The following is a 16,247-nucleotide window of genomic DNA, read 5'->3' as shown; positions in this document are numbered from 1 at the left end:
CTGCACAGACAATTCATCAGTCTTTCTCAAATTATTAGTCATGTGCAGGTAAAGTAGCTGCACACAAAAATCCAATGTATAAGCACTTCTTCCATCATTATTTTGATTGTTAGTAAAAAAGGAAGGAAATTGAATGGTTTGATTCTATGCCATTTCTGCTACTACTTTTGCCATAAAGGAAGGATTGTTTCACAGCCTAAGACTAGGACTGACATCTAATACATGCATGCTTGAAGCTCTGAAATCTTCCTGGAAGAGGTGAGTGCTACTTACAAAATAATTTTATAGGTTGAAAAAAATGCAGTGAGCTAGAGGCTGCTGATATAAAGGGGTCTTGTGCAAGCTTTTATAAAATTTCCCAAGAAGGCACCTTAGACTATTTGGGGAGCCTTAAGTGTAAGACTCCTTTAAGAAATTGCCTGAATATTTGTCAAGTAAACAGTGGTAGTTCAATAGGTAAATGGCAAAGTTAGCTGGCAAGTACACCTTCACATGTGAGTATGTTAGTTAGCCCTAGGGAGACAAGGTCTGAGGAGTACATATTGCAGAACTGTAGGGGTACCCTCCATCATTTGGTCTTGGACCCATTTTGGTGTTGCAGATAGCATTTTTTCCTCTTTGCCAAATAAGATTTCCTGATGGTAGGTGTTTTGATTCCCTCATCTAGTATAACACATTTTTTGGAAACCAGGTGACTAAGTGGGGGCAAAGTGTCAGAGCTTCCTTGCACCCAGTTTTAAGGAGAAGATGCTGTGGTGCATTAGTGCTTCCTTGTTGTGTGTAAAAACATAAACATGCTCAGCAAGGATGTATGGTACCTCAACTATTATCACTCTCAGCATAGAAAACTATATCGCCTCCACCAAAAGCATCAATGTTGCCAGAGCCAAAATAAAACTAGTAAAATCAAGAATAGGAGAGAATGAAACAGCCACAGTCATTTACCTGAGGAGGGGGTAAGCAGCTATTCTACTGAGATGATCTGATATTACATTCTGCTGTGGTAGAGTGTAGTAGGTCCTTAAGGTCCTCATTTATTCCATGGCTACTTCTCCGGCTTGCATGTCCAGCTTACAGAGGTAGTAGGAGTTAGTCCCACCATCTGTTGATATACCACATGACAGTTATATTGTCTGTGACGAAATACAGTGGTAGCAATCTCCATACTGGACTGAAAGTCTTGATGGCCAGGATACCTGCTAGCATCTCTCTGATACTGATATGTCTCCTTCTTAGCTGTTTTTCTTGACAATCCAGAATGTTCCAATTGCCCGGATTTAATATACATGTCATATCCAGTGCATATGCCATCAGGGACTAAGAGACAGGGAGCTGTATGAGTTGAAGGCCCGAATTTAATTGCATTTGATGAATCCACTAGAGCTGTGCTTTCTTGATGGCAACAGAATAGGAATTTGCTTTCTTTGTAATGAGTATGCTGATGCCAAACATACCTGAGATATAACTGTGATGCCATCATATGTAACTTTGACAGGATACCATGAGGATGACTGAAGCCATTTTTGCCCAGACCCTCGGAAAACTGTCTTGCTGAGATATGATCTCTCTTTGATGAGTATGGTAAAAAGTTTGTCCTAAGGAAGGGACAAGTGTGTTGAACAATGCCCAGATGTGCTCAAAGAAAGGTGACACAAATGTCACTGGGTGAAGGATGGACTTAGGTATGCTAAGGGAGAATCCCAGGTTCTGTAAGCATTTAATAGTGTAAGAAATGGTCTCCTGCTTTCTATCTGCATATAAGACTTGAATTAAGCAGTTTTCCAGAGGTGGATAAATATAAACAGCCATTGTCCTTCAGTGGGCTATGACTGGAGGCAGACATCTCATGATACTCAGGGTACAAAAGTTAGCCCAGAGTACAAAGACGTTAATTGGTAATGGGATCCTTTTCTATATACATTTAAATAGTCCCATCAGTTCTTGAGAATAAAAGAGTAAAGATAGGCATTCTTCAGATCTAGAGTTTCCGTCAGAGCTTGGGAAAGAGAGACAGAAAAGACTGTATGGATAACATTCTGAATTTTGGTATCTATTTGTTTAGTTTAGAGAGGTCCAGAAATGGATTTCAAAAACTGTATTTCCTGATGACTGTGTAAAGTGTTAAGCAAAACCCAGTTCCTCCATCTTCCAGAGGTGACCATTTTGCAAACCTTTCCATGTGGTCTTCTTCCATTTTGCTAAGAATTGGGACAGAAGCCTTCCAGTTTTAGTGGGTGGAAGTATGAATAGAAGAGGAGAGGGCTGTTGTATGGCTTGAGGATTTGCAATTGTACAAAAGGGGAAAATGGTCACTCTTGCTTCCTTTTCTAGGGCTTAGGCTTGAGCCTCCCTAGACTTCCCTCTTTATAGTCTTGTGTCTTCTTTTTATAATATACCCTTTTATCTAAGTATATTGTTTTCCAGTTTGGCATCTGTAAAAGTGTCAGTTTTTAGTTGGAAAATACTTATTATATTTTGGTAAAGGAAGATGGAACAGCTCTTTCACCAATTACACAGTTTACCATATTTTTTCAGTGGCTTAAAGATTTTTTCAGAACAAGGATAGAATGCCAAGTTACTTGTCCAAGGGTGCATTAAGTAGTTCCACTTTTACATCTTCTGGCCAGCATTTGGCTTGAGCCAGGCATGTCTTCTAGTAACTGACTCAATAGCCACAGCCCTAGAATATATTTCTACATTATTGAAAGTATATTTACTTTTCCACCTGTATAGAGGTTTGGATGATTTGATTAGTTTAGCCTTCACATCATCTGTGGAAGGTTTCTTACCATATCCTGTTGAGGATTTTTCCCTGATGTTTGATCATATGAGTTTGGCAGTTTAGTAACCTGAAGTCCAGGGTTGATGAGGTGCAAAACTTCTTTCCAAAACAGTCCAAGAGTCTGCTTTACCATCATTTGGAAGGGTGTTGGAGGTAGGATCCAGTTCATATCCCTCACATTCAACTCCATGTGCACCACATCAGGGTCTGTATAGTGTGTGTGTGAGCATATGTGTGTGTGTGTGTGTGTGTGTGTGTGTGTGTGTGCGTGTGTGTGTGTGTGTGTGTGTGTGTGTGTGTGTGTGTGTGTGTGTGTGTGTGTGTGTGTGTGTGTGTGTGTGTGTGTGTGTGTGTGTGTGTGTGTGTGTGTGTGTGTGTGTGTGTGTGTGTGTGTGTGACTTTATATAGAAGCTTGGGATGAGGGATTAAAGTCTGGTTCCAATGATACTTCCTCAAAAACACCCACTTAGGCATCCACAACTGAAGGAGTAGTCAAAAACATCAGGTGTTTAAGCTGAAATGTTCCATTTTTCTGTTTTTTGAGACCAAAATTTCCTTTGAATCCCATTTACAGTGTTTCCTCACTAAAGCCAGAGTCTTATCAAATGATTTCCTCAAGAGGTGAACCTGAAGATAGAGTATCCTCATCATCTGAGTCATACCCAGAGGCGACTGAAGCTGTTGAAGGCTGGGGGTGGGGAGAGTGAAAGGAGCAACCTCCAACCGCTCCAGCACCCCCCTCCCCAGCCACACCAGTGTTCCATTACTTGGCTATTTCTCCTTAATTGCCATGAACACCATTCAAACCAGTCAGCGTGCATACTGTTTTCTTATTTACTTCTACAATGATTACAGCTATTAAAATAAAATAGCACAAACAATGATAGTCATTTGCTAAACAAACAATACAGTCTCGCAATGAAAACAGACTTGGCATGAGCAGTAAACTTCTCTGCCTTTGAAACTCACATTCATTGAAATGGCATGAAAACCCACATTCATTTTGCATTTGGCCAGTGGAGGAATTAGGTTACCTCTGGGCTGTTTTCAAACCATAGGCTCCTTACACATTTTTAGGCCCATGCATACATGTATGCATTCTTTGATTCACCTTCCTGATTGTATTAAATTATATTTCTTGTATAATACAGCACACTTGTTAAAGCGTGCTTTAAATTTATTGTTTTGAACATTTTTCAAGTAAGCAATGAAACAAAATTTGTGAACTGATAATGACAAAACTGTCCAATTCAGAACATTTCCATCATAAATGTCTACTCAAACCTCTGTCCTTACAATCCACAAATATCAGTAAGAATGCACAGTCTCTGCAGAAGTAAAAGTCATCTAAATATTTCCACATTAAAGGTATCTGTAACTAATGAAGAGGTTGCTGTAAGCAAACAATTTTTCTATTTCATTGTTTTGTATACAAAGTGCCTGTTGCACTTGAAGAATTGTCTATGTACATTAAAAACAATAAGCTAGTAATATTGCAATAGGGAATGAATGGCAAACTAATAACAGGTTCATAGTTACTAGATAACTCATCCAAAGGAGGACATTCATAGGACTGCAGCATCCATTCCCTTTAAAGTAGAACACAGTGCAGTATCAGCAATCCCTCTGCATACTGCGGGAGTAGAACCCACAGCCTTCTGCATCAAATGCAAGTATATTACCTGCTGTGCTACTAATAATTTATTTAGTTTTTATGTATTTATTTACATTTGTTGACCGGGAGTGTCCGACTGGACATAGGTCCGTTTTCAGCAGAGGCCCGGGGAAAAAAGCTCCACAGTTAAAATATACAGACAGTAGTTACATTAGATTTACATAGCAATTAACAATTTGATTAACATAGTAATTAATTATAAACATAGTTACAGATGAATAACATAGTACATCAGTAGACAACTAGAATCTTTATCTGTGAAGTACATAACAAACATTAACAATTGTTGCAATAAGAAGTTCCTGCTGTATAATAAGTAGTAGGCTTATGACCATCTGAGCTTGCTATAATCAAGGTAGTCAGTGGGGTGGAAAGAAAGGTAGTGGTTGGATGGGGTGGGTGATATTAGAGTGGGAGTTGCAAGGTTTTTAGGTGTGCTTTTAGTAAAGTTTTGAAGTGGGTGCATGATGGTATGGAGGTAATAGTGGGTGGGAGGAAGTTCCATAATTTGGCTATAGCGCAAGAGAATAGTGCTTTGCCAGCAGAGTTATTGGCTTTAGTGATCTGCAAGTGATTTTTGTTGCTGGATCTTAGTGGTCTGGTGGTGCGATAGGGTTGGAGTAGATTCTGAGGGATGGGACATTTAGTGGATGGTTTACTAGTTTGTGGGCGAGTGTGAGTTGATACCATTGAAGGAGGTGAGGGAGTTCAAGCCAGCCCAGTTCAGCAAATGAGAGACAGTGGTGACTACGGTAGGATGCCCCTGTGGTGAATCTGGAGATTTTGTTGTAGCAGGTCTCTAGCTTGCTCAGATCTCATTGCCTTAGGTTGGTATATATTGGAGAGGCATAGAGATAAGGTGGGAATTTGCTACTGAAATCTTTGCTGCTTTGGTGAGAAGTTACTTATTTCTGTATAACGCTCCTAGTTTTTTGTGGACTTTTTTTATGGTCATGGATATGTGAATGTCAAATTTTAGTTTATTGTCTATTTCCACACCTAGCAATTTGGTGTGTTCTGTTGGGTGCATAGTGGTGTTGTCTTTTGCTGTGATGTTAAAGTGAGAATTGTTTTTAGTATGTTTGGTGGGTTGCAAGATGAGTAGTTTAGTTTTGTTTGGGTTGAGTATTAATTGGGCATTGGATAACCAATTTCAACAGAGGAAAAGGCTTCCTGTGTGACTTTTTGCAGTTTGGGTAGGAACTGGGCTGAGCAGATGATGGTTGAGTCATCTGCATATTGTATGAGTGTGCCATGTTTGGTGGCAGAGGCTAGATTATTGGTGAAAATAGAGAAGAGTAAGGGTCCAATGATGGATCCTTGGGAACGCCTATAGAGACAGGTAGTTGGGGAGATATGTCATTCTGCCATACAACAGATTGTTGGTGGTCAGACAGGTAACTCTGAAACCAGTTGGTGACTGATTGAAAGAAGGATAGGTTATTGAGGACAGAGATGAGTTGTTTGTGTGGGACCATGTCAAATGCTTTAGATAGGTCTAGGAAAGTAGCAGAGGAGAGATAGCCATTGTTTTTATGCTGAAGCATAGTGTTTGTAAAGGAGAGTAAGCCAGTGGTGATGCTATGGTTTGGTCGGAAACCATGCTGAGTATTGGAAAGGAGGTTGTTAGTAAGGAGGTAGTCTGAGACCTGAGAGTGAATGCATCTCTCTAGTATTTTGGAGAGTGGAGAGAAAATAGCTATGTGGCGGTAATTGGTTAGTTCTGTGGAGGGGCCGCCTTTGTGGAGGGGAATTATATGTAATACTTTCCATAGTGTGGGAACGTAACTTTCTGACAGAGATTGGTTAATCAAGATGGATACTGGGTAGGCCAGAGCATCAGCTGTGATTTGTAAGTATTCACTTGGGAGGTTGTCTGCTGCTAATTTGGTGGGCTTAAGTTTAGTTAATAGTTTTTTTTATGTTGGAGGTAGGTACAGGAGAAAAAGAGAAGGCAGTGGGGAGATTACTAGTTGAAGGTGTGGGTTGGAGAGGAGGGGGGTTGTGTTGTTTAGCAAGTGATAGTATGGTTTGTGTGAAGTGTGTGTTGAATGAGGTAGCAATATTTTCGGAGGAGTGAGGGATGTTAGGAGGAGGGGTACTGACTTTACCTGGGTGGAGGATGGAGTTTATGGAGGACCAGAATTGTTTGGGGCTGTGTTGGGAGGAGTCTAGGGCAGATTGGTAGTACTGGAATTTGTCCCTGTTTTGTTAAATTTTTGACTGTATTGCGTAGTTCTAGGAATTTCTGTCTAGTTGAGGGGGTTTTGGTTTTGCACCAGTGCTCCCAGGCTTTATCCCTGTTTTTCATTTCTGACTTAGTGGATTTCTGTAGCCATAGGGAGAGTTGTGCTTTGGTTCTGGAAAGTCTTATCGGGGCATGGTAATTAAGGATGCTCAGGAAGGTAGTATTAAAAAATTCAAATTCAAATTGCGTCATCAAGGCTGAGGTACTTTAGAGGATGCCAGTTGCATTCTTTGAGGGATGAGATGAATGTGAGTGGTGTAAAGTTTAGTTTTTTACGTATTTGATGGTAGATGACAGGTTTAGCTTGATATAGGTATTTTTTGAGTAGAAATGGGAGTGATCACTGAGGCTATCTGATAAGCAGCCTGTTATATATGACTGGGGGCTCTTACTGACTAGTATCCAATCCAGGGTAGTGTGCTTGCTGGAGTTTTTATTTATCCTGGTTGGTGACTGGACTAGTTGGGTGAAGCCATGAAGGTTTACATGATGGGTTGGATGGTTGCCAAAACAGGACTGACAGTCAATATTGAAATCACCTAAAATTATAGTTTCTTGGGGGAGATGGTGGGTAGACCAGCGGAGGAGGTTTTCTAGTGGAGGGATGTTTTGGCCAGGTGGGAAGTAGCATCCAGTTATGTTGATGGTTTTGTTTTGGTTTATTTTGAGGTTGGTATATATTATTTCTTCATTGCCTATTTGTGGAGCTGATGATTTTATGATCTGATGTTTAGATGCTGTTTAAATGTTATAGCTACACCGCCTCCTTTCTTGTTTAGCCAGTCTACTCTTAGTATGCCGTAATGCGTAGGGAGGATTTGCTCACTGGTAATGTGAAGTTTTAGCCAGGTTTCTGTCAGGATGACTATATCTGGGGAGTACAAGTTTATGGTGGCATGGAGTTCATGGACTTTGTTGGATATACTTCTAATATTTAGGCTTAGTAGAAGGAAGTCACTTGGCTTTCTATTGGCTGTGATATGGGAGAAGTTGTGGTTTCTAGTCTGATTATGAGGATTGGGGTTAAAGATGGTAGGGCCAGTGTTGGGGTGGATGTTTCCACTTAGGGCTAGTTTTGATATGCATGAGGTTATTAGTTTTCTCAGTTTTTGAATGTGTTTGTTTATTAGGGAAACTTTATGATTGTGCTCTGTGGGTATTAGGTATTGTGGGAGGGTTACTATGTTAAGTTGTAGGGATACTTTATGTTTGAGTAATATAATTGCTAGAATATGCAGGGGGTGCATAGGGATGGTTTTTGAGTTGGTGGGAGGGGAGCCGAGTGAGGGTGAGACATGAGTGGTGGTGTGAGTAGTAGTACAGTGGTAGTGGTTGAGTGGGGGAATGATGGAGTTTTGGTAGGATGTACGATATGCAAGGAGAGTGCATGCAGTGAGCATAGGTAAGGTATGCTTGTACATGTCAGCTGAGGAGTGAAAGTGGTTGGAAGATGGATGAGGTAATGCAAATGGATTTGGTAAAATCAGCACTAAACTTCTCTTCCCTTGAATTTCTCAGCTCCTTGTAAAATCCAGTTGACACTCAACTAAATCTCTCAACTTTGCAGCACAAGAAATCTGGAAAAAGCCAAAATTTATTTGGGGAGTGGGAGGTGGGCAAAGGCCCAAAACCAGGGATACATTTTAAATATTGCTTGTAGAATCTTAGAAAAGTTGCTAGAATAAAGTATTTTGTGTTACCATGTGTTTCCAGAAAGATAGGGAGACTGAAACTTAAAGGGCTATCATTTAGTAAATCATTTTGAGTGTGCTCTGGGGTAATTTCATGTAGATTATGTGTGTGAGCAATCCAAAGGCATAGACAAGATTTTTTGAACTGCAAACCAGGTATACAGAATCTTCTTCTTCTTCTTTCAGCTGCTCCCGTTAGGGGTCGCCACAGCGGATCAACTGTTTCCATTTCTTCCTGTCCTCTGCATCTTGCTCTGTCGCACCAACCACCTGCATGTCCTCTTTCACCACATCCATAAACCTTATCTTAGGCCTTCCTCTTTTCCTGTTACCTGGCAGCTTCATCCTTAGCATCTTTTTCCCAATATACTATGCATCCCTCCTCAGCACATGTCCAAACCAACGTAATTTTGCCTTTCTGGCTTTGTCTCCAAACTTTCCAACCTGGGCTGACCCTCTAATATACTTATTCCTAATCCTGTCCATCCTCATCACACCCAGTGCAAAGATTAACATCTTCAACTCTGCCACGTCAAGCTCTGACTCCTGCCTTTTTGTCAATGCCACTGTCTCCAACCCATATAACATAGCTGGTCTCACTACCCTCCTGTTGACCTTCCCTTTCACTCTTACTGGTACTCTTCTGTTACAAATCACTCCTGACACTCTTCTCCACCCACTCTATCCTGCCTGTACTCTCTTTCTTCACCTCTCTTCCACACTTACCATTACTCTGAACTGTTGATCCCAAGTATTTAAACTCCTCCGCCTTCGCCACCTCAACTCCTTGCATCCTCACCATTCCTCTATCCTTCCTCTCATTCGCACACACATATTCTGTCTTAGCCCTGCTGATCTTCATTCCTCTTCTCTCTAGAGCATATCTCCACCTCTCCAGGGACTTCTCCACCTGTTCCCTACTCTCACTACAGAATACCTTCCTCCAAATGAAAAAAAAAAACCTTAAGGGACTAACAAACAAAATGTACCTAGCCTAGCATTCTGAAAAAAAAATTATTCCAATGACATAATCTATAAATAAAACAAAGGCATGATAAATGTACCAGAGCTTTTTATTTTACATTCCATGCTAAATAGTTATTTAATGATTTACAAGATTAAACAGAGGTCCTTAACTGATGGAGCTGTCTAGATTTAGAAATAATTTCACAATACTAAATATAACAATTCCATTCCACATAACCTATAACATAGTTATTATATAGTTACTCTTAAAGGATATCTCAGAGTCAGTAAGAAACATTTTCAGACAGTAAAGGGCAATGACATTGTCATAATAAGGCCTATAAACAACGTACTGAAAGTGTAGCAACAGCATGTTAAGTTACCTAATTGTTGGCATTTGTTAAACTGTTTTCTAGTATAACTCATTCAAGAAAACAATGACTTCTAAAACTAAATGGTATGAAATTAGTGAGTAATAGACTCATTAATTAGCCTAGCAATAATTACTGCCATTATTGTATGTTGTTTCAAGGCAGGTAAAAAAAAGTGCTAAATGAAAAGCAATACATTTATTAGGTAGCACCTGCCATTATTACTGTCAATACTATTAAATATCCACTCTTTAGCTATACCCCCCCTTGCCCACTGTCATTTGCCACAAGGCAAAAAACTTCCCTTAATACATTATTAAGTTACTTGGTTGTTAAATTTGGGTAATTACACCAAAAATCTTTGAAGCTATTAAGAAGAAACACAAGGCCAATAGAATGTGCATATGTGCCGTCCTGCATCTAGCAAAGAAAAGTTTTCATTTTGATTATAATTTTTTAATATTTTAAAACTTACACCTGCAAGATGAACTTCATAATCATAAGATTACATGTTTATATAAAGATACATTGACTTCCTTGTCAGAAAGACAGCCGAGGAGCAACTTTTCCATAGATAAGCGCATATTTGTTTGCGTTTTTTTATAAACCATTTTCATCAACTGGAAACAAACAAATTGCATGCAGCAAAGTAAATGACTGCTAAAAGATGGGGGATCCTCTGGGTTTATTAAAATCCTTTTAATTGTGTCTACCAGAGCTGGTCCCAGGTGCTGGGCTCTTTTCATCACATTTTGCACTAATGTGATGAAATTCTAATCCCCCTTACCATATGGTTAAATTTTCCCGCTGAGAATTTGCTGAAAAAAAAAGAAGTAATCTATTAATCTCTGTAATAGATTCACAAACGAGGGCTGCCAGCTAACCTATTTTGGATGGAATTATCCCAGCTCTCGGCTAGACCATTAACGGAATAACCATTGAATCTGTGGTTCAGAAGCTTTATAATGTACACTGTCAAATAACCACGTTGGTCTCACAATCAGAATGATCCAATCTAAGGTTTGCTTTCACTAAAAACAATCTGTTGGAGTTGGGAGGGTAGCCTAATGGTTAAGGTGTTTGCCTTACAATCACAAAGTGGAGAGTTTGAGTCTCACAAGGGATAATTGGCTAGGCTTAAAATGGCTTTCAAGGGAAGTTAGCTTAGTACTAACCTATGAGTTGGTTACAGATTTGTTTGGTCAAAATGGAACCTAAATAATACTAATCAAAACATTGTCATAAAATCAAACATTTAAATAGTTAAGGGTTATCAATCTTTTGAAAATGTTACTTTCTCAGCTGAAAGCCTTTTGAAACTTTTAATCTTTGGTACTACATCATACCTTTGAATATTGTTATGTACTGGCTTCTAACAGAGATGCTCTTAACTATGCCAGGTATTACAATATTATATAACATGACATACAAAAACACACACTGTCGTGCTTATCCCCTGACAGGTGCATGGCCAGCTGGCCACTTCGATTTGACTGAGTCTATGACTAAGATTCATAAACAACATGATCGATGTTCCCAGAGTTTACTAGAGTGGTACACTGATACTGAGGGTGGGAATTCAATTCTTATTTCACTTGTGCACAGTCTTCTCCAAAATGTCAGCGGTTTCTGTATTTTCTTTTTTTCTTCTTCTTCTTTCTAGAACTGCATATCTGGAAGTGCCTATCCAGTTTAAGAATATCAAATATGAAGGATATTTACTAAACATTCTTAGAAAGTTTTCTTACTAAAAACCAACAGACAATAACGGCTCCAGTATGGAATGCCCCCCAAGCCTTATGGATTATTCTGTAAGCAGAGATGGGACATCACTAATGCATATTTAAAAAGGGGGTGCAGGTGGGGTCAGGGGAAAAAGCCATATATTATATCACTATACTGATTAGTTTGTAAATATATAGAATATCTGTCTTGCTTCCGTGACTATAGATAGTAGTACTAAGATCAGTAATATACTAAATAAATATTCCTTAAAATTTCACAAGTCATGCACTTAATTCCTTTTTCCACTTGTATAAGGTATCCTAATACATCTGGACTTGAAACAGTTGGCACCACATGCTAATTCATGTAATGTAATAATAATAAATCAAACACTGCTTCGAGTCCACAAACAGTGTTTTATTCAACCTGTGGTAAGTGCTAACTATTAGAAATGAAAGTGCTTATCACAGATTGAATAAAACACTGTTTGTGGACTCAGAGCAGTGTATGTCAACACAAAACATACCCCCCCCCCAACAACACCTGGGCAATCAGACGGCATATGTAAACTCTCCATGAAAGCTGTACTGCCCTTTATTTTAAAATTACATGGGCAGCAGGAACACACACACGCATAGACGTACTGGACCATGCCATGGTTTTGCAGCTGTAAAAGTGGGGGGGCTCCTCCCCCTCACTGTATGGTTCTGGCGCCTATGGTCATACCCCAAAGGATAATAGAGCTGAGACATGGAGGTCAGTTCCTCCTTATCTGCTGAATCTGAGGAGAAATGACTTTTTAACAAGAGTGGGCTAAATCCTCTTTAAGGTGCTTCAGAAAGTGCAAAATGGTCTGGTCTGGTCCAGGGAGTTGTGACTGGACTGGAGAATTTTAAATAAATCCTTGGCAATCCATTGCCAGTTGACAGAGAATAACCCTATGGAATGGAGGAGAGACTGGCAGTATCTGCACCTTGGGAAACCAGGGGGCAACGGAGAAGGTGCATTACATATTCAGTGCTACTGTGGCATAGATATCTTTTTAGTACTATTATTCATTGGCAGAGGTAGTACTGATGGCAGGATACCCTGATTATCTGCTCTTATGTCTCAAAGTCCCTTTTACATGAGCATCTGATGAATCCATTTTCCTATAATAGTAACTTTTAGTTCCAAATCAGTATCTGTTGCCTAAGAACCAGTGTTGTAGTTGATGGAAGAGTTTAAGAATTCAGCCTGTGAGCATAAACTCAGTATGGATGGCACAGTGGAACCTGAAGAACAAACATGAGAGGCCTCAGTAGAACCATGGATTGGGATGGGATAAATGTCTCCCCTGGCCAATCTGATCAAAGGATGCTTAACTGCAAATAACTGACATCCATTCCCTCATTCCTCCTCCTTCTCTCACTGTGTGTACTTCTTCATGGATATTGATTTGGAAGGAAGGCCGCTGGCAGTAGATAGCTGTCATAAATCAAGTTCATTGAGCCTACAGGACAAGAACTTCATATTCAGCTTCTTCAGGAAAGCCCAAAGATCCTTTTTCTCTAATACACAGGGTCTTTTTAGTGAAAATCTGACAAACAGAACAGGTACCAAAATTGTGCTGAGGCCATAGACAAAGCATCACTGTGTGTAAATTTCTTTGTGGAATCTGTTTTCCACAATGTTACTTATTAACTTTTTCAGGGGTAGGAATATCCCAATTAAAATATACTGAAAGTTAAATATAAACAAAGATCAGTTAGTACCAAAAAAAGATAAATGCATCTCCAGTAACACTTATCTCCTGCTGAGAACCTGAGACAGCTCTGGGGTAAGTAGATACCAAGTAAATTTTATTCATGCTGCACAGTGGACATCTAAACTGTTATTTGATAAGAAAGAAGTGAAGATTGTGCCGGTCCCCATCTCCATGGATATGGAATATGGTGACATCTATGGGAAGAAAGATGAAGCTTGGTAGGGATATTTTACAGCTCTTCTAGTCATGCAGGCATCAGACCTTTTCTGAGACAGACTTCTCATTGCTAATGAATGTAATGGTAATATATCTATATATATATATATATATATATATATATATATATATATATATATATATATATATCTATATATATATACATATATACACACATATATATATATATACATATATATACATATACATATATATATATATATATATATATATATATATATATATATATATATATATATATATATATATATAGGTATTAAAATTTGAAGAACAAAGGCTACCTCATAACAATATTTGATCATTAAGGTCAAATTGATTAGATCCAAAAGCCAAAAAGGTGCGAGACAAAACAACGGCACGATATAGCTATTTCAAACAGTCCATTTAATGAAACAAAAACACAGTAAAAACGTAAGCACTTTCACAGTGTAACCCACTGCTTCTTCAGACGTATCTGTAGTATATAGTGCCGTTGTTTTGCCTCACACCTTTTGGCCTTTTGGATACCATTTTTGTTTCTGGGTGTTTCAGGCATTAATCCAGTGGTAGCAGGTATTCTTTTGTGTGTAAAATTGATCAGATCTTTACTACTTCTGTTAGGATAATTGTTTTTACTGGAGTTTTTGAATATTGTCAACTAATGCAATCCTATAACAGACTCCATCTGCTAAGTTTTCATTCCAGAAGCACATTGTGTTATACAACAAATCCTTCAATTTCACTTTTCTGAATAGTAAAAAACTCTAGGTTACTTAAAAAAATAATGACAAACCACCACAATCACATAATGTGATTTGAAACATTTATGTTTGCCAGCCATACAGGTACAAGTTTCTACCACTATCGGTGATCATTTCACCAGAATCAAAAGATTTTTAAATTCATTTTCAGAAAAATCAGAGGGGTTACAGAACCTTCAACTACTGCATGTTTTACACTCAAACTGTAAGAATTTATAGGATGGCAAGAGACATCTTTCAGGTTTTGATGAAACATTCCTACACCTGACTACCTCTAAATCATGCTACTCAGTACAACAGAAATTCTGTACGAGTTGAAATGTAGATTTATTGTCATTACACATTTATAATGCAAACATTTTTTTTCTTTAGTGCAGAGACAAGTGAGAACTTTAACAGACAGTGTCTATCCTGTGATTTGGTCGCTAACTGCAATTATGTCAGTGCGTCATTCAGCCTTAATATGGATTTTTTCTTATTGTCCTGCAAAGGTAAGTCGCATGTCTATATTTCTTCTGTTTTTTTTTTTCTTTTTTTTAATTTGCGTAGTGGTTCTCCATTAATGATGTTTACGGGCAAGATCATTTTGAACTTATTTTTCAAATGCAGTACTTTGAGATGATAGTGAACAAGAAAGAGCATGTTATGTGCATTTTACATCCATACATTCTCAAATTACAATTACTGCCGGCTCACACTTAGAAATTGCACTCGCAGTAATTTCCGATAGAAAACTGTAAAGGGGAAGTTTGGCATCACCAAACTATACCCTGTGCAGTGTGTTCAGCTACCAAACACAGAAAAAATACCCTGTAATGCTTTTCTTAGTATAACCTTTTGAGGCCACTTTAGAAAGTAATTTGGAGTACTAACTTAAAATGGCACAATTTACATTCTTACAGTATTTATATATTTCTTATGTTTATGTTTATTTTGCTTACAGCGGCATTTCACACATCTTCCTGATTATATTACATATACTTTGGTTTCTAGTTAATGGGAATAAGAAATAAAATAACTTGTGAAATATATAGCATTGCTTCACCTGCATGACTGTCAGACTTGTTTAAGAGTGATTTATTCTTTGTAGCTTCCCAAAATGTCTTGTGACTGAACCAAAATTTGGATGAAACCAAACCAGTGTTACAAAGTAAAGATATCGTTTACATGCCAATGCACAGAACAAATCCAAACTCTATTACTGTAGGAGTGGAAGATCATGCAGGCAAGGCTAAGGTTTCACAACTGGACAGTGCATGTGTGTGTAGTGTCAGTCAGACAGGCAAATACTTCCAGTTGTTACACACATTGGAATATATATGTATGTATGTATGTATATAAGGTATTTGGTATACCTCAGTCTGGCATTCTTGATAAACTCTGCAGGTTAGGTATAAACCTTTACGTCACCCAGTGGATAGCCAGCTAGCTCACAGACAGGACCCAGGAAGTTAGAACAGTGGATGTAAAAGGCCTGTCTCAGAGGATTGCAAATTAGGAGCAGTTACAGACACTAATGTTGTCAAGGAAGGGCTGACATGGACAAATAACTTGTGTCAGCAGCACACATGTAAGAGTCAACCCAGTAGTCAAGGACTTGGGAACATGCATAGACAATAATTTAGTCTTTGACCATCAAGTGCTTACAGTAGTGAGGAAATTATTTTGTTTTGCAACTTATACACAAAGGTATGACATCTAAGTCAATGGGGTCATTGTTCTATAGTATTCAGCATTCACCAAACCTTTCATTGAGTACAGTGCCCCCTTTGGTATATATATAACCAGGCACATCCAACAATTGGAATGTTCGCATAGGTTCATCCTTAAAAGAATATAGGGCATAAGTAACATATCCTTTGCAGACTGCCTCGAAGCCCAATACCTGTATTCTGCCCTCTACAGGCTGTTTAATGGAGATCTATGCCTGGCATAGAAGGCATTGTCAGACCCCACTTTGATGGACCTCCTGCATATCCACAAAATGTACAGCATCAGAATTACCCCTTCTAAAGACTTAAACCTTGCCTGTGAAATAAATGCTGGGGAGACAGGTATGTATCCC

General features: G+C 38.7%; 1 protein-coding gene across 1 annotated transcript in view; it reads left to right on the top strand.

The window, feature by feature from the left end:
- Positions 1-16,247, top strand: part of DPP6 (dipeptidyl peptidase like 6) — a 2,722,860-nt gene that overhangs the window by 2,335,436 nt on the left and 371,177 nt on the right. Inside the window, exon 16 of the mRNA XM_044066886.1 lies at positions 14,555-14,673. Within this exon, the coding sequence (XP_043922821.1) occupies positions 14,555-14,673 (119 nt within the window). The remainder of the gene's footprint in view (positions 1-14,554; positions 14,674-16,247) is intronic.

The sequence above is a fragment of the Protopterus annectens genome, chromosome 3.part1 (assembly GCF_019279795.1).
Source record: "Protopterus annectens isolate FY-2018-M chromosome 3.part1, PAN1.0, whole genome shotgun sequence".
NCBI lineage: Eukaryota > Metazoa > Chordata > Ceratodontiformes > Protopteridae > Protopterus > Protopterus annectens.
This window is presented reverse-complemented; position numbering and strand designations above follow the sequence as displayed.